This window comes from Phaethon aethereus, assembly GCF_964289735.1.
Source record: "Phaethon aethereus genome assembly, chromosome: 2".
NCBI lineage: Eukaryota > Metazoa > Chordata > Aves > Phaethontiformes > Phaethontidae > Phaethon > Phaethon aethereus.
This window is the reverse complement of record NC_138582.1, coordinates 101,362,587-101,388,205: the sequence shown is the minus strand read 5'-3', so window position 1 is coordinate 101,388,205 and position 25,619 is coordinate 101,362,587. Positions and strand designations below refer to the sequence as shown.

General features: G+C 37.1%; 1 protein-coding gene across 2 annotated transcripts; it reads right to left on the bottom strand.

Moving 5' to 3' along the window:
* Nucleotides 1–1,459: 1,459 nt before the first annotated feature.
* KDM1B (lysine demethylase 1B) lies at nt 1,460–25,398 on the bottom strand (the record flags this gene model as incomplete). 2 transcript variants are annotated; one of them, XM_081996375.1, is made up of 20 exons in its annotated part: nt 1,460–1,774; nt 2,359–2,511; nt 4,207–4,329; nt 5,544–5,669; nt 6,523–6,639; nt 7,570–7,644; nt 8,345–8,476; nt 9,925–10,052; nt 11,068–11,239; nt 12,694–12,831; nt 14,203–14,277; nt 15,185–15,361; nt 16,259–16,443; nt 17,548–17,752; nt 18,831–18,869; nt 19,848–19,964; nt 21,463–21,574; nt 22,375–22,464; nt 24,316–24,440; nt 25,296–25,398. In XM_081996375.1, the coding sequence occupies 20 exons, from the start codon at nt 25,383–25,385 to the stop codon at nt 1,691–1,693; spliced, it is 2,463 nt and encodes an 820-aa protein (XP_081852501.1). In that variant the 3' UTR covers nt 1,460–1,690. The 2 variants fall into 2 exon arrangements, with proteins under 2 accessions (XP_081852501.1, XP_081852502.1); XM_081996376.1 differs by lacking the exons at nt 9,925–10,052; nt 11,068–11,239; nt 16,259–16,443; nt 17,548–17,752 and having other exon boundaries at nt 25,296–25,385.
* Nucleotides 25,399–25,619: the final 221 nt, after the last annotated feature.

The window sequence follows — 25,619 nt, the reverse complement described above, 5'->3', positions numbered from 1 at the left end:
GAAAATAATAACAGTTACACTTTTCCTATTAATCCATATAATTCAGCTTTAAGAAGCAGAACAGAATATATATCTGAAAAACATCTAGTTATATAAACATCTTCACCTTGTAAATTAGAGATTAAATAAAGTTATTTAACAATACCATAGCTATTCTAAAACCAAAATATTAGGTATTTAAAAAGAAGAATTGCGTTTATTCAGTAGGATTTTTCTTAAGGTTGCTTGCTTTTTTTGCCCCAGGGATACAGCTTTATGGAAATAAGCACTGTAACTCAAAAAAAAGTTTGCTGTGGCATTCTTTATTTGATCTCTTCATTTAAGAAAAGAGCCCATGCATGAGAATGATGGGAGAAAAGAATAAGTGCTTGCTTTCCTTCCAGAAATCATGAGGTCTGTGCAGTAAAGTTATAGGGAAGGTGTGGGGGAAAGAGTTCTAAACATCGGTTTTAATTTTTTTTCATTAATACTGTTTTAGTGGAACAGTATTACAACAGATATCCTGGTTGTGTCTGTCTTATTTCTATTGAAAAATATTTTGGTTTCTTCCCTGTCCCATGGAAAAGGTATTAGATAGATGCTTAGCCCTTACTGAATTACTCCCTCAAGTTGTTTTTAATAATACTTTAATAATAAAAGAAAAAAAAAAAAACTTCAAGTCAAAGTGCAAGCCACCTTGTTTCAGCCCTTCATAAAAGTGTTAATATTTTTCCTCATTCATCTTCACTTATTTTTTAAATATAAAAGCTGAATGAGCTGTTAGGAACTTAGTCCTTCACCCCCTACTGTGCACTCATTTCAGTAGATAGTTCCTCTACTCAGCCCAAATGAATTTGGAAGTTTGTTTTCAAAATAATCATAGAAATATAGTATTTTTAAGCTGTCCTGTTTCTACATGATCAGAAGCACTAAGCAAATCTAAACTTAGCCTATTATTGTAACAAGAATTTCTCTGAGTAATTAGCAGAGAGAATATTTCAAAGTTTTTTAAAAGTAATGTAAAAGTTATTTTTTCAAGTTTTTATTAGCTACAATAACCTTTCTATGATTGCACTGTAAACTGTTCCAGCCATCTGATTTAAAGGAACAAACTTGATATTCCAAAGCCCACTTAGTAAAGGCTAAGAATATGAAAAATATTATAGAAAAGGTTATTGATTGCAAGTGGAAAGAACGATAGTTGAGTTCCTTCCTACAATAATTTTACAATTTGTCTAGGCTATTCAGGCTTTTGGGAGCAAGTTTGAACTCCTATGAGCATAATGAACCTGAGAAGCACAGTTAGTGGAAAATTCCCATCATCGTTACTAACTGCCAGCATTTTTAATGCTCTATGTTCTTAGTCTTGTTTTAATCCGACCTTCTGAAATGAAGGTTTACAATAGCATGACTTGAGCCATACAGAAGAGGACTCTCAACAAAAGTTCCATTAGCAAAGCTGTGGCCAGAGACTCCAATGTCACTCTTGCTAGTAATACCTTAGCTGGAAAAAAACCCCAACAATATGTATCATCAGGGCTTAAAAGAGGTTGAGGGGAGAAAGAGGAAAAGGAAGATGAAGATTTTATCTTCAGGTACCATATACTATTTAAGTACCACTTAAGAAAAAGGCAGCAAATAGGAACCTTGAAGATAGTTTTACCCACAGAAAACAATTAAAAATATATCTATAAACACAACATTTCAGTACTTAAAATGCTGCTATTTTGCTTGCTTCTCGAACCCCACTCAAGTAAGCTCCTGTAACGGTCTGAGGAAAGTGCCTGTTTGTGGCCTGTATTTATAAAAAAAAAAAAAGTGAATTGTTTCTAAAACTATTAAAACAGATAGAATTTCAGTTTATAAGGTCAGTTTTGTTTTCCTTAAGCATATACCAACATTTTTAAAAGCCATGGAAAACTTAGAAAGAATTTAGGAGGAAATATTTAAGGTTTTTAGTAACTTCAAAATTTGCAAGCAAGTCAACTAGCAAAATCAGTAGTCTGTTTTGCCATCTACACTTTAGTGAGGTAAGTTGTATTCCAGTATAGCATGCACCTATATCGTCAGCAGCATGCATTAGTAATGTTACCCCAACAGGAACATAATTTGACTAAAAATACAAGTGGATTTTAGAATCTTGTCCTGTTCTGCACTTAATGGTTATGCAGTTCAGTCCTGACCTGAAATATGTCAGCCTTTCCATGCCCAATAATAATAAGAATAAAGAGGATTCTGTGTCAAAATCAAGAAACATTAGCAGATTTGTGTAACAGAGTATATGCTACCTCTAGATTGATGGTGTTGGTTAGCAAAAGATGATCTCTCATAAGAAATAATTCCCCAGTAACCTTAATCAACAGTAACAGAGATACTTACCTCACCAGCAAAAAAAATTTTTCCTTGTATGTCTTCAGCTATAATGTCATAAGCTTCACCACTGCCCCCTGTTTTTACGAAGCTGTAAGCCATCTGAAGCCAAGGGTCTTTGCTCCATCCAGTAACAAAAAACTTCACTGGGTCAGGAACCTCCTGCATAATCAAAATAAAAGTTATGTACTGCAAAGAAAATCTCATAATTGCATAGCTTTTTCTTAGAAACAGTTTCTTGTAATCTTTAGAGTATGTAGAATTCTTACGATACAGATTTGATCACATTCCAGAATTAAATTCCAATCTTTATTATACTACTAACCACAAAGATAATTGTTTGCTAGACTTGTCTCATGTCTGAAACATCACAGTTGCACTGTTTTCAATACAACACATCTGGATATTGTAATACACCTAGAACTACATATGGAAAAAAAATTCTCCTCAAAACACATATATACTCTTACAAACAGATAAAATACCAATATCAACATCATTCAACATATTTGTATGTATAAAGTACTTTTTATCTTGGTATGGCATGATGCTTTGCTACTTCTAGCTTGTTAAATCTCAAAATGTAATTTTCATTTTTAGAGATAATTTTATTCCAGTGAAGAAATAACATTACTTAGATAAAAATCAGAAAATGAGCTGGCTTGAAAACTAGTTTTGCGGAAAAAACAAAAACCAGGAAATCCTACTAAGCCATGACAGTAACACTGTGTATTCTTTGTCACATTGCAGCATGCAAATTCCACACAATTCTACCAGAAAGAGCCTGGATGACAGTTGTATGAAGGCTTAGTCAACTACAGCTGTGTCTTACTCTTGAGGGGCTTGTGACAAATAAACAGAAGCACTCCTGGTTGCCTCTTGCACAACAGCTGGTATCAACAGACTATTCCGTTCAGGTAGCACATGAGAGACTAAAGCTCAAGCAATCAAGACAATGGCTAGCCGAGTATGGCAAGTTTCATGGACATCCCAGAAGTAGTTCTGGTACGCCCCTGGAAGCTATCTTGTCTTTGAAAATCCTGCTGCACTGTGGACAGAAGACTGAAATTCACAACTGCTATAAACCACAGAGGCAGACATGAAAATCACTCTTCTAGACTAGAGTGACTCCAAACCAAAGACCAATTTGCTACCTCTACAGTCTCATGAGATCAAAATAGCAGGTATGTGGATTTACATTGTACATGATTCTGGTAACTGTAAAGCCATTACCAAAAGTATGTTTTCTAGGAAAAGTCAAGCCTTCACGTGCCAACATTTTTCCGAGATCGTTAATCCTAACATCTGAACCATTGGTAAAACTGGGGAGATCACCCATGAACATTAACAAAAGCATTCCTTGGGATCTGACTGCTCTAAGTAATTTAACTAAGGCATTACTGTCTGTAAAGCAGAATGCAAATAACATTGCTAAGTGGTAGTCTTCTGTTTGCCCCAGATGTCTCTGATTTTCCTCTTAGTTTTTATGCTAATGATGAGCTGGAGGAAGGAAAAAAGGTTGAAATTTTTATCTAATATTTTTTTTTCCCCACAGTCAGGATGTAAGGCCCTTGATAGATCATTTTGCCTGTACCTCCATCCCAAGGCAGCTCAGGAAGGGTTGTTTCTTATTAGAAGAGTAAGCAATTTGTTTGGTTTGGGGGTGCTGTAATTTCAGTTGCTTTTTACATGTGTTTTTAGTGTATCTCAAAGGAAACATACTCCCTCGAACTGACACAAAAAGAAAAATAGTTGAAAACGTCAAAGGTTTTCTTATACATTATGAAGTAACACAATCAAAAGCTTTATGTCTGTTGGCAAGTTAATTCATCTCTTAATAAAAGAGGCTTCTCTTACCTGCTCCTTAAACAGCTCTCGAAGTACAGTCATACACTGTTGCAGTATTTGTTTATCATCTAAATTCTTAATGGTTGTCACAGCATCTCCTGTGACCACTGACATTAAAATGCTTTGTTTGCCCTAAAACCAAGACATTAACAGATGAGATAATTTTGAAATTATTAGGTTATTAAGTATTTCTTGATGAGTCCCTTTTAATAGGTACTGACACAGACTTTCAGCTGCAGAGCAGCTTTTGTTCTAGAGGAAAGCAAGTTTGATTCCTTAGAATAAAGGGTGCATATTCTACAGTATTTATTCTCAAATTACTAACATCCTCTGACGTCTTGTTCTGCTACCATTCAGAAGTTTCAAAGATGAAGTGGTGACTATAGAATAACACACAGATTCTTAAGTCCTTTCAAGAACCCTCCCTTTTTTGTTTATATACGGCAGTTCTTCTGTTACTAAGCTTTATAGCTAGCAGAGAATAGCTATCAAGCAAATTTAAGAATTGTCTCTGGACAGCACCAGCACACTGAACCTCACGTTGAACAAGCTCAAAAGTATTGAAGAGAAAACTTTTAAGGAAAGGCATAGACAGGTACAGATAGTATAGTAACAGAGCACAATCTTCACAGGATGGTTTCCTTTTGGAGTAAGCCACAAGATTACAAAATGGCCTTTTCATTGCTGCCAAGTAGTAAGTAGCAACTGTTGTAAGAGCATGAAAAGGTAAGATATGAATATAATGTATATTCATGTATACAATGATACATGTATCATTGTACACATGAATACAACGTACTTGTAACTGGTGGGGAAGACAAACATTATGTCAATGCACTAGTTTTAATTCAAGAGTTTGGGACTGACCCTACAGACCTCAAGTTTCATACAAAACCTAGTGTTTGTCTTTTCTTCTGCCATTCCACGTAGTTATTCAGGCTAGTGCAAGCCATTAAGTGTAAATAAGCCAGCATGATCTTTTTAAACAGGATTTTTAGCTGATTTAAATAAGAGAACAGAAGTCCTAAACTGGAAGTGACTAGTAGGCTTTTTTTCCCCCCATATTAGTATATCTATATTTAGGTATTACAGACTTGTTTTCAGGAAAGCTTTGAGAATAAAAGCAGTAATTGCTTGTGTATTATTTTGTGTCCAAACATAGGAAAACATTCCCATTTACTACAATGAAGTGTCAATCAGCTTTTTCTTGATAAATAACATTGCTTCCACTTTTTTTAATGGAAGGGGGAGGGAGAAGAAAACTTTCATTTTTCAGTAATTATTGCACCTAGATTTCAAACTCAATTTCTGAAGAGCCAACAGAAAATACAGATAGCATATGATACCTCTGGATCCATGTCATAGAAAACACTAAAGAGCCCACGTTGGCTAGAATTGGGTGGAACATGACCAAAAAAATCAGCTCCTTGAATTTTACTGTCCCAAAATCTATAAGGAAACTGCAAGGCAATCTAGAGGGGGGGAGAGAGAGAGAGAGAGATGGAGTTAAAGCATTTCATACCACAACATTCGTAACTGGATATGGTATATGTTCTTCTAATTCTTTTTCCCTTTTCCACTCAACTAGAGACAGCTAGTTCTATGAGAGGGTCTCAACAGAGAATATATAGGCCTGTTGTCCAAGGGGGACAGAGAAGGAAATAAAACTGCTCAAATTACAAATGCACAGACAGTATCAAATTCACAATGGAATTCACTACGGAAAATGCTCAAGAAATTCAGCAGAATTTTTACAAACCTAACGTAGAACTTAGTAATCCCCATCCCATGTGTAGGGTTTCTGAATCTTTCCTTTAAATTTCCATATTGTTACAGTCCTGTTCCTGGCATTACTTCTGTTACTGTTTTGTTCTAAGCACACACCTTACTAGGGATCTTTTCAAGAGAGGCTGTCTTTTTGCACTGTGAAAGGGTAGGAGATCTTATGCTGGTCAAGTTCACAACTTTCAGTGTTCTTCTGAAACAGTTAATGTATTTATTAGGTCAAAAGGACCTGGAATAAGCATATTATTAGAATTTTGGAAGATCTAAGACCATCATGAAGGCTTGCTCAAAATCAGGCACAAAATGTTTAAGCTGTGAAGTGATTCTGCAAACAATTTCTTTAAAAACACTGTTTAAGTTGGGAAAGCTAAGAAAAATAAATACATGTAATCCCCAATAGTATCTTGCTCTTCTGGGCTAGTGTATGCAAGTAAAACCAAATGCATAATAAATCCTGAGAAATATGCAGCAAAAGGAACAGGGACAAAGCAATCAATATTTCTATGAAAAGAAAGCAAAATGTAATCTGAAATTACTTACCTTCTCAATGACTCCTGCTCCCAAACTATTAATGGCCTTAATTTTTTTTTCTGACAGTGGAGGATTAAACTGAATGGCATTTTTCTGAAGAAGGGACAGCGGTACAGTCACTAATACCTGAAAGAAATAATTACAATCACAACAGTAGCAAAAGCTGAATACTGCACTTAAGACTCATAGCATCCTCTTAACGATCTTGGATTATCTTTGTAGGATGCAGCATAATACTCACCAGACATATCTAGATTAGTGTCTGGTTTTACTGCCCATTAATGGGAAACACATGCCTTACATTCAGGTGAGAACAGATCCTGCAGTTGACTGATTTTTAAGTTGTAGTCTGTTAGATTGCTGGTATCAGAGTGGCTAACCATGCTACTAATTTTAATATCTCCCATAAATTATAGTCAATGGCTCTCAGATTAACAAAACTGTCTTTTTGAAAGGGGAGAAGATGGTCATTGGTTTGGTTTGTTTCTTCTTCCTTCACAGCTCCTTCCTCTTTAAAATATGCTCACTAATGCTCTTGATGTCAATCTAATCTCAATCAAGTTTATGTACCAATTTAAAAATTTCTAAAAGCTGAATTACACAGCATGAAGCAGGTGGGGATACAGGGAGTAAGGGAAACTGAGAAATATGGGTTGTCCAAGTCCTGCATACCAAAAGGGAAAAACTTTAGCAGGGCAGATTCACATGCTAAATGGCGTAAAGCTGAGCAGGGAATGGAACCAGAAAACATAACTGTCACTTCAAAGGCTAGAGAGATGAAAATCTATTTGCTTCACATTTTTAGTACTACCTTTATAGTGCTTAGTTCTTCAAATCAACTAGTACTCAAAACTCAAGTGTGCTCAATGAAAAATAGGCTCTAGGACATCCAAATATGGGTCACTAGAATATATGAGTTTTCACCTCTGAGTGGGGAGGAATTGGACTAAATAGTCTTCTGAGGGAAAAAACACAGACAGACAAAAAGGACATGTACTGTGGTCAATATTGTTCTTGCGTTCCCTAAAATCCTTAATCTTGAAGCATATTTGGTACCTTTTGTGTTGTCCACACTGTTCCATCTGCAGTAGTGACCTGTACTTCTTCTCCAGAATAGTCAATACTCTGTACCTATTGAAAGACAAATTGAAGATTATACTACAAAATCTACACATGCAGTGCAAATTCAGACAAGAATAGCTAATATAGCACCAGTCTGCAAAATAGAAATTGAAGAACACAACTTTCTAGAGAAATATTGAAAGAAAAAAATAGCCTCTATGGAAGCTGAAAAAGAAAAATCATAATGATTCTAACACACAAGCTTATGATATCAAAATATTTAAGTACGCATAGTCCTCAAAGAGGATTTCCCGAAATGGTACAGAATGTTCATTACTAGAGAAAGCAAGCTTGCCAACACAAAAGGCAAATAAGAGTCTTTTTTTAAAATTCAAGTTAGTTAAAGAAATGGATTTTTTTAGTATACACCTGTGAACACTGCATTCATCAAATACTATGATTACATTTGTTATGAATCCTAAATTTCTATTTTCTGCATCCTAGGATGCAGAAATACAGCTATGTTTTCAGTATCACAGATTTAATAAGAATAGAGTTAATCAATACTAATGGCAATGTCAAAAATTTAATTTCTGATCAGACAAACTTAACAAAAAAAAAAAGCAGCTGGAATTGTCCTCTCTTTTCTTAAAGACAAGTCAAAATAATCTCAGGCACAGATTTGCGTGGTCCAGAAGAATACACAGGTATGATTGGGTGCTTCACAGCAATCTAAGACAGGCACTGCATCAACATTTTCCAGACTCACTGGGAAATTCAGCCGGATGTCCAACCCTTCTGCCAATTTATCAATCACAGTAGAATATCCCACAGTTAGAAGAGTGTGATCTCCAGCAAACTGGGCAAAAAATTCATTGTGGTCCCATGAGCGTGCAGATACCTGTAGACAGAACATAACTAGATGTCTCTACTGGTGAGGTAACATGGGTACTAGCAAAAGTCACACAGTTTAGAAGAAGCCACCCTAACTCCCTTCACAACTGGAGGAAAAAAGTGTATCACCAGAACATATGGCAACACTGACAAAAGCAAACGGCTTATTTACCTAAGGCCACTATACAACATATGAATTGCTGGATTATGAAGTGTCATAATATGGGTTGGTCACTAGTAGGTAATTTATAGTTCTGCTTCGTAGAGAAAACAAGGAAAGTAGTACAAAAATTCAGGTGGATTGCAGTGTATTTATCTCAGTTTTCTGTCTCTAGCAAAGAAACCAGATTTTACAGCCTTAAGACTTCAAAGAAAAATGGAAATATTTTATTTCCCAACATGAAGGGGAAAATAAGATACAAAAAACTCTCAGCAGAATTTTTCTGTCACTTTGGATGTTCTTCCATGATATCTTTCCTTGACCTTCTCCCCCCACCCCTGCAAACTCCTAGTACAATAGTGGTATTTGCACTAAGCGATCACTATTTAGCAGTGAAAAATCTAAAGCAATTCTCAAACTGCTATCCACATGCCAATTCCTATCACTGCAGTTGCATTTACTTCACATTTTGATTTTCAATTGAAGGTAGATAGATTTTAACATCTTTCTTATTTCCCCTGTGTCCTTGTGAAGTGTGAAAACTTGACATATCAAATATTTTCCATTAACTGCCCTGGTATAGCATTGCCTTGCAGATTTTTCTGTTCTTATGTGCTTCTCAGTTCAGATCAGATGTGTGCATCTGCACGTATCAATCAGCTGTCCCACGACCATAGTACAATGGACCCTAAACATCTTTAATCCAATCAACAGGACTGAGTAAATAATGCACTGCAAACAACATCATACTTTGATATTTCCTGAACCTGCTTGGTTAAAACTGAAGTCGCGAGGAAATCCAAGTATCACATAGTCAACAGAATACCTAGGAGTGGTGAACTGGGGCCCACCGTCAGGGTGTTGGAACACTTCAGAAGTTAAATGCATTTATTCTCAAGATACCTAGCAAGGTAGAGAAATACCTCAGTTTTTAAACACAGAACTGAGAAGCAGAAGTCACACACAACATCTGAGGAAGAGTAACTCTCCTGTGAATCCTACCACCCAGCATCTCAGCAAAACACCCTACTCCACTGCACCATCTACTCTCAACTTCTACATTAAAGAGGATCTCACTGGAAGCATGTCATTAATTCCCATCAGATTACCTAAGGTAGTGCTGGAATCTGTGTCTCGATGCTTTTAAAGAGCAGGTTAGGGATACAGGAACAGTTTAGGGATAGCTGATTCTTCCTTTTGGGGCCATGGGATGGATCAGATGACTTCTCAATGTTACTTCCAACCCTATTTTCTATGAAGCTCAACCGCTTCAGAACACAGCTGTCAAAACCCACCTGAGAAAGATTGCTGCCACAGGCATACTCCAAATTACTGAGATGGAACTGTAGTACTTTTTCTTCCAGCTCACTGAACTGGATACCAGACTCCTGAATAAAGGCTTTATAGATCTCCTGTATTTTTTCTGTGAAAGAACATGTTTAAAATAAGAATATATCATGATTGTCAGAAGTCTTACTGCATTGCAATATGCTATTCTCTGGATCATGAGACTTTCCAGCTTATTGCTAAATTGCACTAAGATGTTTTTCTTCTCCTAGAAAAAAAACTTTAGATCTTTACGGTGATAAAATACAACTTTGTTGTTTAATCATAGATTTCTCTAGTAAAATCATCTTCTTCAAAAAGAAACATGATTAGCTTCAGGAAAAAAAGAGGTTAAAATGATTTAAAAGAAAAGAAAAAGCAGCACCCTGTGCAACAGCACAGCTGGGCTCGCCAACCAAGACGGGAGAAATTAATTGTTTAGCTACCATCAGTATACAGTTGAAGTTACTTCAAGGAAAATACACTTTAAGATAGTGGAGAATTATTGCAAATAAATCCTGCTTAATTTTTACAAAAAAATTGATGGAGAGTTTGCAGAGGACATGAGTTGCTAATTCTGTCTTATGCTGAAAAGATTTAGGAGGCAGACATTTCTGAGGAAGATTATTTTTTCTTCTTGAATGTGCTTGCATGCTGTAAGTGTGGTGGGAGGTGTTACCAATGGAGATGGGACTATTCTTGCCAGCAGAAGGCTTTGATTTAGGCTCTTTTTTAGACAGATTAGTCAAAAACTATAAGAGTTATGGCTAGCTATGGCCTCCTTCAGCAAGAAGCAAGTCTTTTGAACTGCTAGTGCCACTAGTTATACTGAAAACTCTACCTCATGAAAACAAGATACTACATCAGAAGTCACACAGTGTTACAAAAAATTTCAAATTAGGCTTCCTTAAAAGTTACAAGTCACATTTTGGTCTGTGTATGTACAATAGTCAATCTCCCTTTTTCCTCCTTAGAGCCAGGTTATCATTTTTGCATTTAAGGTCAGACGTACAGCCATACACTTCTAAAAATGTCTGATGTAAAAGCCAATTTAATATCCAACTCTATGAACACAGCCAACACCTTCACTTTGTAATACATCTCCCACTTACCACCAAGAGGAACATCTTGATGTTGGGTTTTGTCTTTTCTCCACTCAGAGACGACATCTAGGATGGCATTGAAATGAAAGTCCATACGTTTATCAATAGTGGGATCTGTTATCCTTCCACCTTCCTGGATCAAGTCACATTTCTCCCCTAGTTTGTGCATTTTAATGCCAAGCTTAAGAAAAAGACATTTTATTGCTTTTTAAGTATGGAAAAACTACAGTGCCTAGCCTGCTCAAAGTTGTTTAAAGTAAGGTGAATCACTCAGATTTATGTGATGCCACTCAAAAAACATCCACAACTTTAAATAATTAGTCAGATTAACTCAAACTCTTGTTCTCCTGAAAGTGGAATACCAACAATCCTTCTATCCGATACTTGTCCACAAAGTGTTTTTCCCCACTCTTCCATCCTTTATCGGGGATTGTCCAAAACCTCATCTCCAACTGTCCTATCAGGTCAGGGGCTAGTACAGAGATGTTGGGTCTGGTAATCAAACACCATGAACCAGTTTTCTTCATTTCTAGCTCACCTTATTCTCTAAATCACCATGAAAATCAGTTACTTTCTACAACTTTCTGGTACCAGATGCCCAAACAGTTCCTTGTGTTCAGGAATTGACAGGATGTTGCTTGCCAGTTTCATTTGGAATTAAACCTAGTATCTTGCTCTCCTTGTCCAACTTCTATCAAACACACAACAGAGCTAAGTCAGAATAAATATGTTCTTACGTTCTACAGAGTTGGTCTACAGAAAATAGCACAAACATAGTTCTAAGTTCTTCCTAGGGCCTTGTTACTTAGGGTGCGCTCCAGTGTTTTTCACATATCTTCACATCTACCTAGGGTGTTGGTCACCACTGCAGATCTCAAGGTACAGTTGTACTTTGAATGAAAGATGACAGCAAGTGACCACAAAGCGATGGGCACCTAGTGTGTATTCAGAAGTCATTGCTCTTCATCTCATAACTAAACCATGATTTTTTAATTATTTTTTTTTAAAGTTTTCTTCACGGCACTATAGAGCACTAAACAGTTAAAACAGCTTGGGCTGGGTTTGCATGCCTCTCTGAACAAAATCCATATTCAAGTTTCACTCTGAATTCCACTTCTGCCTGAAAAAAACCCAAACCAAATCAACCAAAAAAAAAAAAAAAATCTGAACTGCAGTGTATTTGCATCAATAGTTGTTAAACATATTCATCTTAACTTGTGCGGAATTGAACTAGAAATACAGAGGCTGAGCAAAGGCAAGTCCATGACAAAACTATGTATTACAACAACATAGCAATAGCCTCCCACAGTAAAGCCTTTCTCAGCTCTAAGGTAGTCTGCTGGGGACCTTTCACATTACTGTCTCCAGAAAAAGCCAAAAAAATGGTTTCTTCTGGTTCTGAAGTTGGAGCCTCCTTCTTTTTCTTTACGTAATGTGCCTGAAACCATTCTATAGCCCTTCTCTGTCCCCAGCTGTTATCAAAGATAGAATAGCAACACAGAGTTTACTTGTAATGCAGAACAGAGTTTTAATCATGTCATGAAAAAGGACTCCCACCCTTACCCAGCCACCCAAACCTGGCTTAAACAACATTTTTTCACTAGTGATAATGCATGACCACTGCAGGGAACCCACTTGCTCACACATTAGTGCCACTGGGTTGTTGACACATCCATTGACGATTTGTGCACCTCTTCCAACAGTGACTCCTTTGAATGTCTTATCATCCCACACTCGGCCACCAATTCTGTCTTTAGCTTCTAAGATGATGACCTGTGACACAATGCAGCTTGGTAAATTGTAAGATTTGATTGTATTAAACATATCTGTTCAACTCCAGAGCAAAGGTGAAAACAAAACACAGAAAAACCCCAAGCAATCCAGCAATGCTAACAATTGTAACATTTTATATTTGTTTGTGGATATCGTTCATTTATGCAATTAAATTTTATTTTAAAGGTTACCCTTTGAGATATACATATATAAAATAACTATTACTTTAAGAAACAACCCTAACAAAAATAAGCCTTCTTTTTAAAAACACTAAAGACCTATTCAAGAAGTCTCAAAATTGGAGTTTAAGGCATGCTACAGGCTATTAAAGACAATGATCCAGGTGCAGTGTCCATCTGAGAAAGTCCATACACCTTTTGGAGAAATTTATTCCTGGGATATTCCAAGAAAACCCCATTCTCATGTATTTCCACCACTCATACATACCTCCTTAGCATCCACTATTTGTCACAGACAGACACAGGATACTGGACTAGATGTATGTCTGACTGAGTGTAGTTACTTGTATTATCTTTTTATTTTTAGAGAAAGTCTTTTTTAGAGAAACTCGATCTCTCCGTAACAGTAGAAAGCAACAGTGTGTGTATATATAAAAAAAAAAAAATATACGTTTTATATTTTTTTTTAAAAAGGTCCTGCCAGTTGATATTTATGTATTTTACTGCAGGACAGCTTTCCACAGGACTTGATAGACAAAAAGGCTGCACTGCAATTTGGTATTTAGCAACCAAAGAATAAGTTAGTAGGGCTATAGGATTCAGGGTTTCATAGACATATATACATATATGAACATATAAATACATAAATCAGGAAAGTCAGATGCTCATTCATTTCCTTAAATATCAAGCCTGGCAAACACTTCATGTGTAGAGTCCCATAGATTTTCATAAGAATATTCTGGATGTGTAAAATTAAGTCAACATGTAAATATTGTGAGATCACACTATCAATGACAAATATGAGGGAAAAGGTAAATACAAGTGATTTGCTTGTTTTTAATAAGCAACAAGTAAGTGAAGTGCACAAATGAGAGAAAATTTCACCTCATTTAAACGGCCATCATCAGCTACAGTCCCATTATTTGGATATGGATATTCATGTTTCCCCTATCTTCTCAACCCAAATGTATGTAAAATATTCACTGCATGCTTTGCTGAATTTTAGATATAAATAAATGCTATTTTTAAACAGCAGATTTACTAAGTAAAACCCCAGATTTTACAAGTGAATTAGGATGCCCGATACATAAATGTTTGTAACAAGAATGTAATTTTTTTCATTTTGATGAAGCACACTTTCAAAGCAGAGGAAGTCTTGATTTTTTAAGTAGGTTACTCTCAAGTTTCTTACCTTAATTCCAAAGTTGTGCAGTTGTCTGGCTGCTGCTAATCCTGCTGCACCAGCCCCAACAATGATGGCAGATTTCTAAAAAATAGTAAAAGATTTAAATAGTTAGGACTAAAATAGAAATTATCATTGCACACTTATTTTTCTTTTTGATAAAGTTAAAAATACCTGTAGGTTTCAGAAGTCTAGGCTTTCTTGTCCTCTAAAGTAATTGGTGATAACTTTTCAAGATGATAGTGCATTTAATACAGAGAAAAGATCTATCATAGCTTTGAAAAGAGTTACAATTTTAAGGACTTTCAAAGCAGATGTCTCAATTTCTTTTAACTGAAGCAGCTGAAGTTATCAGTCAAGTAACAAAATCTAACTAAAGTTATCAGACAAGAAACACACTTACTTTATAATGATTTCAATCACAGATTGGGTTGACCAGTAAAAACTATTCTGTAAATTAAAAACATACACAAATACACCTTCCAAACATAGAACAACTTAGAATTTCTAGGAGATATTCCACTACAGAGTACATTAATTTGGTAAGTTTCTGTGTGCTGTCAAGCAAATTGCTAGTCATAAATATCTACCCTTTAATCATAGTTCTTGCAAACCAATATGGAATAGGCATTTCCTTACCTATGGAAGTAGAGATATATTGCAAGATTAAGCCATGAGAAGAACCTGAGTGTAACTTTTTCGCACAGTTCCCATCTGTCTGAAAAGCTCAAATCCATAGGACTGAATTTCATAGATTTTAGTGGGAACAAAAACCTTGCTGGGAAGAGTCCCATGTCTGTAGTTTCTATAACCACTGAAGGCAGATGAGAACCATGTGAAAAACGTGCAATGTGTTTGCTTTTAGATTTCGTTTTTACATAAACGATTGGAATGACAGGTAATGAGCAAAAAAAACAGTGCCAAAAAAAATACAACAGGTGCCATGTAGTTTTATAGCACTAATAACACGGGGATTATTACAGCAACTTACATTGTGGTATTCTTTAGGAAGAAGATACTGGTCAGGACTGACTGATAAGATCCCTGTATTAATTAGCCCTTTCCTTGTCATAAAATAAAGTATCCTCTCCATTTCCTGTACGCAGCGAATACGTACAAGCCCCCGAACAATAATGTGATGGATACATTTTTGAGGGGTAAGAGCCTCCTGCAAAGGAGAAACAAAGAATAGAAAGTGTTGATTTTCTCATATTCCATTTTTACATGTGTTTACATTCATATTTAAACTGTAAATCAGATGGTAAAAATTAATCATTAATCAGGCTTCTGAGAGTGTTTTAAAAGCAAGTTTTGTGGAAGTTTTTTGCTAGCCAGCTTTATACAGTTAGGTAAAAATTCATTAAGCTAGATTAACATGGAATAAAAGCAAACGAGTCTACAAGATACTCTTGCAAACTCCATGGTGTGCTCTATTAGTATAGGAATGGTACTGAAATGCATCCTTGATTGCAAAATGAATCTACGTGGTGGCAATGCTCACAATGACATTCCAGTAAAATCCATTCCAGAATGGCATTCCAAATAAAAAATAGATTAATATCCAAAACCTTCAGATAAATACAGACGTCAGTATCTGAAAGCCTCAGTATGTGAAATTCCAGCAATTCCATTGAAGGTAGCATCATAGTTAGCAAAAGTAAAAAGACAATCACTTCCCTGTCTAACAGTCATATGAAAAAAACCCATAAAGCAAGCAAAACCACTGTTTAGAAATGTCCAAGCATCTATTGAAAAGTTAGTAGCTGGGCAGACTCAGCAGTGTTTTAATAATTCCAAAACTTTTGTATTTTACTGCAAAAGAAGCTCCCAGACATTAAAACTCAAAAAAAACCCCAAAAAACAAAACCAAACCACCCCACAACCCACAAAACCAAAACACACAAAAAAAAATCAGCCAATCTTAGAATGGATTTTCAAAAGGCTGGGAGCAAATTTTTTAGTGCATAAGGAGATGTCTAAGGAGATAGTCCAATCCCGTTGCTCCACATCCCAAAAATGTACCTATTATTTGTAAACAAACAAATTAACGACTAGCACCTCTTACCTTGCAGTTTGTGTACCACAGAGCCAAAATCAGGTTTCTCAAAGCCAAGTACATGGTAGGGTCTCGTGAATATTCTGGGAACTCATAGAGCTCATCCAGTTCCATGACATCTGGCCTCACACAAAGTGCTTTCCCACATTCATTGGGCTGATAAAAAGGCTGGAAATACTTGTTCATGCCTGCAACTGAATAGACACACCAAGAACTAGTCATACTCCATTGCATCTTCGTTGTATCCTTTTCCCTCCAAGACGATCCACTGACGTCACACAGATAAACAAGTAACGAAGCTTTCCAGCCTCTAGCCACCTTCAGAATTATTTCATTTATATTGCTCTCCCCTTTCCTACCCTCCAGGTTGTGCAGTATTAGTTACTGTCCTGCTGCCTGATGGGTACATCTTGGACCTGTCTGAGCCTAAGTTTTGTCAGAGAAACAGTACGGATGCCATGATAAGTCCAACAAGGAACAGGATCTAAACTCAAGTCTAGCATTGCTGCATAGGTTTATGCAGTCCTCCGAACCCCCTTCATCTTCACCTCCCAATACTGCCGAGTCACTAAAAGTAATCATCTTCCACGTGCAGTACTGGTAGCTCTGTGTAATGAAGTTTTCAGTTTGTTAAGCAGATAAATATCTATTGAATAGATGGAGCAGATTTACTCTCAGCACCTAAGGAGAGCAAAGATGACACAGAAGCTGAACTTTTCTTCAAAGCACTGTCCCTGAGCTCGTATTGAGGTATCTCAATAAGGATGAGTATGGGAATCCTGAATTACCTTTCTCAATACCTGACCTATTCTGCCAATCCACACTCCCAGGCTGCCAGTTTCAGAACTGTCATTAGCAAAAAATTAACCTAAACGGAATCCAAGTGCCTTTAAGAAATCAAATCCTTTTCTCTAAAGCCCCAAAGATCCACAATATCAAAACTAGCAGAATCATGTTTTGTTTTGATAAATCTTCATTTCCTTAAGAATGCAAACAAACTTTAAGTACCTGCATGTTAATTTCCCATTTCTATAAAGGAATGACAAGTGGTAAACAAAAAGCCTGTGCAGTCTGTGCTTAGTCCCTAAGAAATGCCATACGAAATGCATTACCTTCATCTTACAAACAAGTAAATTGCATCAAAGAAGTACAGAGGCAGTCACACAGAGAGTGTGTATTAGTGCTGAGAACAGAAGAAGTATTTCTGAATCAGGAGCATTATGTGCCTTATAAACTCAGTTATAAGACATAATTTATTACACCTATTTAAGCGACAGAGCCCTGCAGATGGCCCTTACCAGTCAAATTAGGCACGCTCTTTAAGTGCTCTAACTTCACAAGGTTGGATTCACCAGGTAACCGATTAGTGCTGGTACAGGATGGACTCATGCCCACGCAGTCTGGATAATATGCAGCTAGAAAGGGAGCTGCCACACTGTCTTTCAGCAAAGGAGGGAGTATGAGCATGGAGTACCACCAATGGTCTGAAACTTCAGCCACTCTCTGGCCAAGCGGAGAAGTGAAGGAAAGAGGGGAGAAGAGAACACGTCAGTACTTTGAAAACGTTGGAAAATGAACCAATTCCCCCCCTCCCTCCAAAACTGAGACCAAAAAGCACTAGAAGTACCAAATTGAATTGCAAGTCATGAAGACATTTTCTCTCCCTCTTTCCCCTTCCTCAGCCTGACACAGAAAACCTGTAGCATTAATCTTTTCCTCTGAAATGGAGCTGAAACTTCACAAACTCCACGCCCACGTGGAAAGCAAACAGATGAGACATGCCATAACAACACATCTATGCCTTATCAGGCCCTTTATAAAAACATTTACAGTTGTTTACACATCCAGAAATCTGAACTTAGAAAAAGCCTACACTAACCAAGCAATTTAATTTAGATTCTGCTATGCCCATGAAAGACCTTCTAAAACCCTAACAAACGCTAATGATTCAGCCTTAATTTACAAATCAAACATGCATTAAGGAAACAAAAACACAAAGCTTCTACAAGAGTCAACAGTAAGCTTGAACACGTTTCCTGGGATAGAGGTACCTCAGGTACACTTGCCAACATTGGGTCACTGAACATCAGATCATACTAAATCGGAAATGCAGGGTTACATGATCATAAACCCATTGCAACACCAATGTACATCAAAGTCTAGTTTTGCATTATGAGGGAGAGGAAAGAGAAAACATGTTTTGATGTTCTCTTGCAGTCTTCAAAAAGAGGAGACTAGCTTGATTAAAGATAGAAACCACCTGAAAGACAAGGAAATTTTAGGATGGGGAATTTTATTTGAACGCTGGCAACTGAATACTGTTTTGCCTGATCAAAATTAAGAATTAGGAGTAAACCTTGAATCACAGGCCACAATTTTGGTATGGTAAGGGAAAAGAGGAAAAAGATGAGAAAGTTGAAGGCCCTAGGCTCCGTTGTAAATAGTGTCTGACAGTTTCCTGAGCAAAATGCATGAATACTGCCATAATTGTCCAAAGGACCAAGAAAAGGAAAGAAATATGCCATGCTTTAAGATTGCTTTCATATTCTAGGACAAATGAGGAGGAACAGCCACTACTCACCAAGTCCTCAGGCATGGAGCACTGGTCTGAGCCTTCAGTCTGAAAGAAAAGTGAATGGTATCAGAGCTATTAAGCTGTACAACAAAAAGTAAATATAAAACAAAGTAATGTGGCCATGGCATAGTTCTTTAAATTTAAAAAAATGTATCAGTGTTAGCTTTCTCTAGCAGAGATTATTATGTTAGTAAAAATAAATGAGAAATGCATAGCTAAAAACACAACACACCATAAAGCCAAAACACCCGAGAAAATGTTTCTCATTTGTTAAATTAAATAGTTTCTACTGGTCAGACATTAAGATATACACTTTATTCCATGAAATTTAGTGGAATGCTGAAACAAACAAATGGGGGCAAAAAAGAGAAAAAGAATTTTATAGAAAAATTCTGGAAAGATTCCACATTTTCCAGAGAGCCTCTTCCAGTCTAGACTATGAAAAAAGTTTCTCATTTATTTTAAGAGAATCTTTATCATGAAGTTTCAAGATGAAATGCTGACCCTTCTGATTTTCATATGGTCAGTATTTTAATGTTATAACTATATAGATTCTATGGCGCTATAAGGACCCTCCAAATTTCAGGAGTTATCTTCATGCCAAAGCTGAAAGTCTTCATGTAAAGCCCCATGACAAACTTGACAGAAATTAATAAAAGCCCGTTGAGCTTTTCAGATACTTTCCTCAATAATGAAGCATTGGCAAACAAAAACAAAACAAACATTTTGGTGGATGTCTATTTTGTATATCCTGATAAATCTTTCCATAGCTTTAGAATGAAGGAATTTATAATTGATTGTGCAGAGAAAGAGTATTCCAGATACTTCTTTCTTGATGTTTCCACTCAGGAAACAGAAAGTGTAAACAGCATGTAGCCCTGTCACCATGCAGCTCTCCAGGTCATCAGACAATCATTTTGACAGTAGAAACTTTAAGCAGCAAACAAGAAGAAATTAGTGTCTGCAAACTAGAAATACCAACTTGTTGTTAGCTTCAATATGAGCAAAAATCTCCAGTGTTACCTTGGTGGAATTGTTCAGTTTCATACCACATCTGTAGGTTTTTGCTATTTGTGGTGTCAGCTGGATTTCCTTTGTCAGCTGACGCCATTTACCACAATCTGGCTTTGTGCACTGCACCTACAAGTCAAAAAACAAACATGTTTTTACTTGTTGCTGTCTGATTACAGATAAGATTAATGAAGCATAACTAACCGATTAGAAAGAAGGGAGATGTGAGGAAGTTGTCAAATATAATTGTTGAACTTGTTCTCATGTAATCTTCAGGTCATAAGACATTCAGTATACAGAAACCTTGTGCCCATCTCCTCTAAGACTGAATTTCTCCACAGAACCTAACTCCAAAATGAATTCAACACCCAGCTGAATTTCCCACTATGGTCTTCAGTGGGTTTTGCAAGCATTACTGCAAAAACACATTGTTCACCGCCTCAAAAACAACAACAACAAAAACCCAGCACCAACAAACTTCTTTCCATTCCAGTCTCTTTTCTTCTGCTCTCTTTAATAGGAAAATACAAAATCTGTTTTGGAAGTCTTTCACACTCATGATTTCCTATAGCTGGCACGGTCCCTTTTCCCCGCCAAGTCTTACTCTACCTGAATATCGCACATCTTTATGCGTTTGCCAATGACACCAAGCTAAGTGGTGTGGTTGGTACTGTAGAGAGAAGGTATGCCATCCAGAGGGACCTTTACAGGCTTGAGAGATGGGCTCATGTGAACCTCATGAAGTTCAACAAGGCTGGATATGCAGCCCAGAAAGCCAACAGTATCCTGGGCTGCATATCAAAAGAATCATGACCAGCAGGTCAAGGAAGGTGATTCTCCCCTTCTACTCCACTCTCATAAGACTCCGCCTGGAATATTGCATTCAGCTCTGGGACCCCCAACATAAGAAGGACACGGACCTGTTGGAGAGAGTCCAGAGAAGGGCCATGAAGGTGATCAGAGGGCTGGAGCACCTCTCGTATGAGGACAGGCTGAGAGAGTTGGGGTTATTCAGCCTGGAGAAGAAAAGGCTCCTGGGAGACCTTATAGCAGCCTTCCAGTACCTGAAGGGGGCCTACAAGAAAGCTGGAAAAGGACTTTTTACAAGGGCATGTAGCGATAGGACGAGGGGTAATGGCTTTAAACTGAAAGAGGGTAGATTTAGATTAGATGTAAGGAAGACATTCTTCACTATGAGGGTGGTGAGGCCCTGGAACAGGCTTACTCAGAGAAGTTGTGGATGTCCCATCCCTGGAAGTGTTCGAGGACAGTCTGATGGGGCTTTGAGCAACCTGGTCTAGTGGAAGGTGTCCCTGGCCATGGCAGGGGAGTTGGAGCTAAATGATCTTTAAGGTCCCTTCCAACCCAAACCATTCTGTGATTCTATGATCTTAGCTCCCACTTCACTAAAAGCAACAGAAGGTTGTTCTTTGTGGGGTATGGAGAAGGTCTCCAACAATGGAGAAGCTCATCAGAATTATTATCTTCAGCTTTTCCACAGTCCCCTAATACTAGAAAACCTGCACAAAACTCAGCTGACTTGCTGCTTGAACATACAGTATGAGAAACTCACATCAGAACATCACATTGAAATATACCCTATTAAATAAATCACCTTCCATCTTACCCAGTAAGGAAGTTGTTGATCAGCCATGAAGGCTTTTGGACTTGGCTCACTTTTACCATTACTTGTCCAAATCCTTTTCCAGGCAGTGTATTTCTCATAACCATCCTTATGGCTAAGAAGAAAGAGAAAAGAAAGCAGCAAGCAGTCAGAAAATTGAATATCTAGTTCATTTCAAGCAACAGCAGTTATTCTAAAATTAAACATTTTATACTAGGACAAAGAAATGAGGCTGTAGAGTCTCCTATATTTTTCCTATTAGAAAAGGAGAAAGTCGTGGTTCTTACAATAGCATTAAATTGCATCCTGACCCCTGTGTCCTCTTGATCGTGAACACACTCATGATCAAGTATCCAAGGCCTGGACTGAGTCACAGGTACTGCTGAGCACATATGCACGCAGAAGTCTTAGCAGAGCTGGACTCAACTCCCACTCAAATGGGAAGTAGCTTGGAGCTGAAAGCACTCTGTGAGCCTGTCCAGAGTCTTCACGGTCACTGAACCGCAAGAGTTAAATCTGCTCAATTGATTTCATGTTACAGAGAGGCAAGGTCTCCTGAACTCACATTGTAAAGTGAATTTGCCTTATAAAGGAAAATAGATTTACTTAAAACTGTTCTCATAATTTAAAATTTTCTGATGTTGTTTTAAAAAAGACAAAAGCTTCAGAATAACTGCACACTGAAACCAACCTGCCTAAAGTAACCACTTTTGTTCACACTGCTATCTTTAAGCGGATGATTAGTCCCTGCAACACCTGCAGTTTTAGCACCAATATCTAAGCCTCACTTTGAATAAAGCAAGCACAGAGGACAAGCCTTTGTATTACGTTTATGTACATGATGTTTCAACAGTTGTAACATCCGCCAAATTTTAATAAGCACTGAAAAAGCACAACCTTAACTGGCAAAGCTACCTTCGGTAATAGTGGTCAAAGCATTCATTGCAGAAGTGTTCCCCACAGGAAAGATGATACCATCTAGACGTATACCCATTTTTAGCACATCTGTAATGCAGGAGACATAGAAATAGTTTTATGATACATTTAGAAAAAAATCTTTCTATTGACAGTAGCACATTCTAGAATGTGAACAAAGTATTCAGGACAAGCCAGGGCTTTATGCTACATTCATGAAGGCTGGCTTGCACAAGGCACTACAGCCATACAAATAACAATAAGATTTCAATTGTCTCAAACATTTCCAGTTTCCAAACTAAGCAACACCAGATGCAAAGGAGGCAAAATGTACACAATGTGCAGTTTTATAGTTGGTCTGGCTTCCAGCAACCTCCCGCTAACAATGGTCAACTGAGCCTGTCTTTAGTACTCTTTAAGCAGATGTTTCCTGAACATGAAACACCATTTGGTCTTACAATATGTGCTGTGACACACTGAGTGTTTTGCAAATGTATAAGGCGGCAAAGTCGCTCTCCATAGGAACTTACAGTTCCTTTACTTCATTCCTTTTTGCTCTGGTATTAGTGCAGGGGTGGGAGGGATCACTTAAATTGGTATTTTTCTTGTCCATGTGATCAATTGATTCATAAATCCTTACAACATCCCATCCCCATAACAACTGACAAAACTATAAAGGCAAATCTGAACACAAACCAGATGTTGCCTTTTTTTTTTTCACGTGAGTTGGCTGCAATTTTAACCCAATGACAGAAAACCCTGAGGAAGCAGTTACACATTCTGGGCATTTATTCTTTATTACTCTCCGAAAGAAATATCCATTAGCAAGCAAAGATTATATAAATCAAACAAAGCAATTGCTCTTCACTTAGGAAACTCTCTAAACTCAAGGAAATGGTTCAAGATAAGTGCACGAGGTAAAAAGTAGTGACCTAAACTACTAACTGAAATAGCTAGCCATGAAATGATCTCATCTCAAATAAATAACGTTGAAAGTATGTACTTGGGGGGGTAAGGGGGTGTGGAAATAAAAGTATTAAAATAACAATTCAAAAAGATGACTAAGCAGTATCTACTGTTTCCTAAATAAAAAATGTAGTATCACCAATGCTGATCTCTCAGGTGCTCATTTCCCCTACAAGCCTCTTATGCAACGTGCCAAAACACTTGGCTTTCCTATGATAACATCCCAAATACACTGACCTCCTGCCACCAAAGAGCAATCCACATGGATAACTAAATGAAGCACTGCATTATTTTATATCATTGGAAAATAAATGAAACAAGGAAATTTTGTGTCAATTAACTAAGGAGGGAGGAATGCTATATAATTACAGTCTGTCTACTGCATAATGAGGTCTAACGTGTTGCTCATTACAGATACACCTTGCAGTATAATGCATTCAGTACCACCAGGGTCAGAATGCAAAAGGATTTGTGCAGAGAAAAGTACAGAGAAAGCCAGGAACAACTCAAGAACAAAGAGTTCAAGTACGTACGACTGTCTCCCAAAACCCAAAATTTCAAAGTCAAAATCTCACCTCAAACTGCAAAGCATTGAAATGAAAGAGTTATAAAGGCTTTCTGCAGTAAATGACGGTTTCATTTTCCTTCTTGAAAGCAAGTTTAGCTTCCTCAGATTACACTAATATGCTCTCAGTTTCACAGAAGCAAGGCATGTTCCAGAAGACACCATTAATAACATAAATAACATATTCTAAAGATATTCTATATCTGAATTAGCAACTTGCACAGTGGAAAGTTATCCACAACACAAGTAACTCGTGACACTTTCCTGGCATCTTAAGACTCACACTGGTACCTTTTGATTCTCCCTCTACATTTAGAAATGAAGGGATTTTTCAGAATATAGTTAGGATTCTAAACTTCATCTGCAAGTTTAGAAAAGTCCATGGAAAATGCAAATAAAAAGAAACAAACCTTTCAGCTGCACTGGCAAAGCAAACAGGACACGTTGCAGTGCATCCAGCTTTTTCACACTTTCTATATTTCTTCTCTGATGCTTCTTCATCATCATCTGCTGCTTCAGCCGCTTTCTTCTTCACCTAATAAAGAATAGCTGAAATCTGACCAGAAATTACACAAATGCATCCTCTACAAAATAGCAGTCAGACAGTTTTGCAGCTTGTGGGTAGCATCAAATGGTTAAAATGGCACTAATGAGAATTTGTGTATCCATTTTGAAATAGCTGCAGCATGAAACAGCTGTCAAAGTAGGTCATTTTTTTCTTAAAAAAAACCCAAACAAACAAACAAAAACCCCACACCACCAAAAAAACAACAAATAAGACTGGAAATATCATTTAAAGCTAAAATGTCTTGCCTTAGTCTAACTGATGCCATTGAAGAAATTGTAAGCAAAGCTTCCAGTTTAAATCATATTTTAAGCTCCATCACGTTAATGGGTCAAGCCTCATGCGTTCATTCAATTTCTTCAGAAAATCTCTTCTTCACATACTTACCGATATTAATTAGCAGCAATCTTAGTTGCACCTCAAATAAAATATTAGGGTAGCCTTGGGGCTTTTTTTGGACTCCAGACACAAAGCTGTATACCAAATCTCCCTTCTGTGGTCTCGAAGGCACTGTGTGTTGTGTTGGTTTAGGCCTCCCTCTGGATGGGCAGACAGCTTTGTCTGGCTGTACAGAAGTCTGTGATTGTACTTTTAACACATCGAGTATTTACAGGTTATGTTCAGCATTTGTCTTTTCTGAATATTGTTCAAAAATGAGACACTGTACCTACTTATTCACAGAACTGACTAATTTTCCCTCTCTCTGGAAAAGTACTCTAAGTCCTAACTCATCCACAACGAAGCCCACTTTCTTTATTAAATGTCAACAGAAAATAAAAAATACCAGAGTATGAACCCATGTTTTTTTTAAATTATTATAAATACCTGTCTTCCAGAACTCCTCAGAGGAAGGTTGTCTGGAGACTGGTCTGAAGAACATGCCTTTTTTTTCGTTCGTACCCTTCCAGTTGACATTGTATTATTAGATCTGTAAAAGAAGGTAGGCATTAGTTAAGAAAAAAATTTAAATTGCTTGACTTTGCAAGGCTGTCTAATCACCTGGGCAGTACAGCCACTCATAATACTACTTTTGTCAGAGTTACCTAGGTAAGAATCTGTTTAGCTTGAGTATTAATTCAGGAGGAAAATAAGAATGAGGCATTACAGGAAAGGAACACCACTACTATTTTAAACTAAATTTGGAGTTAA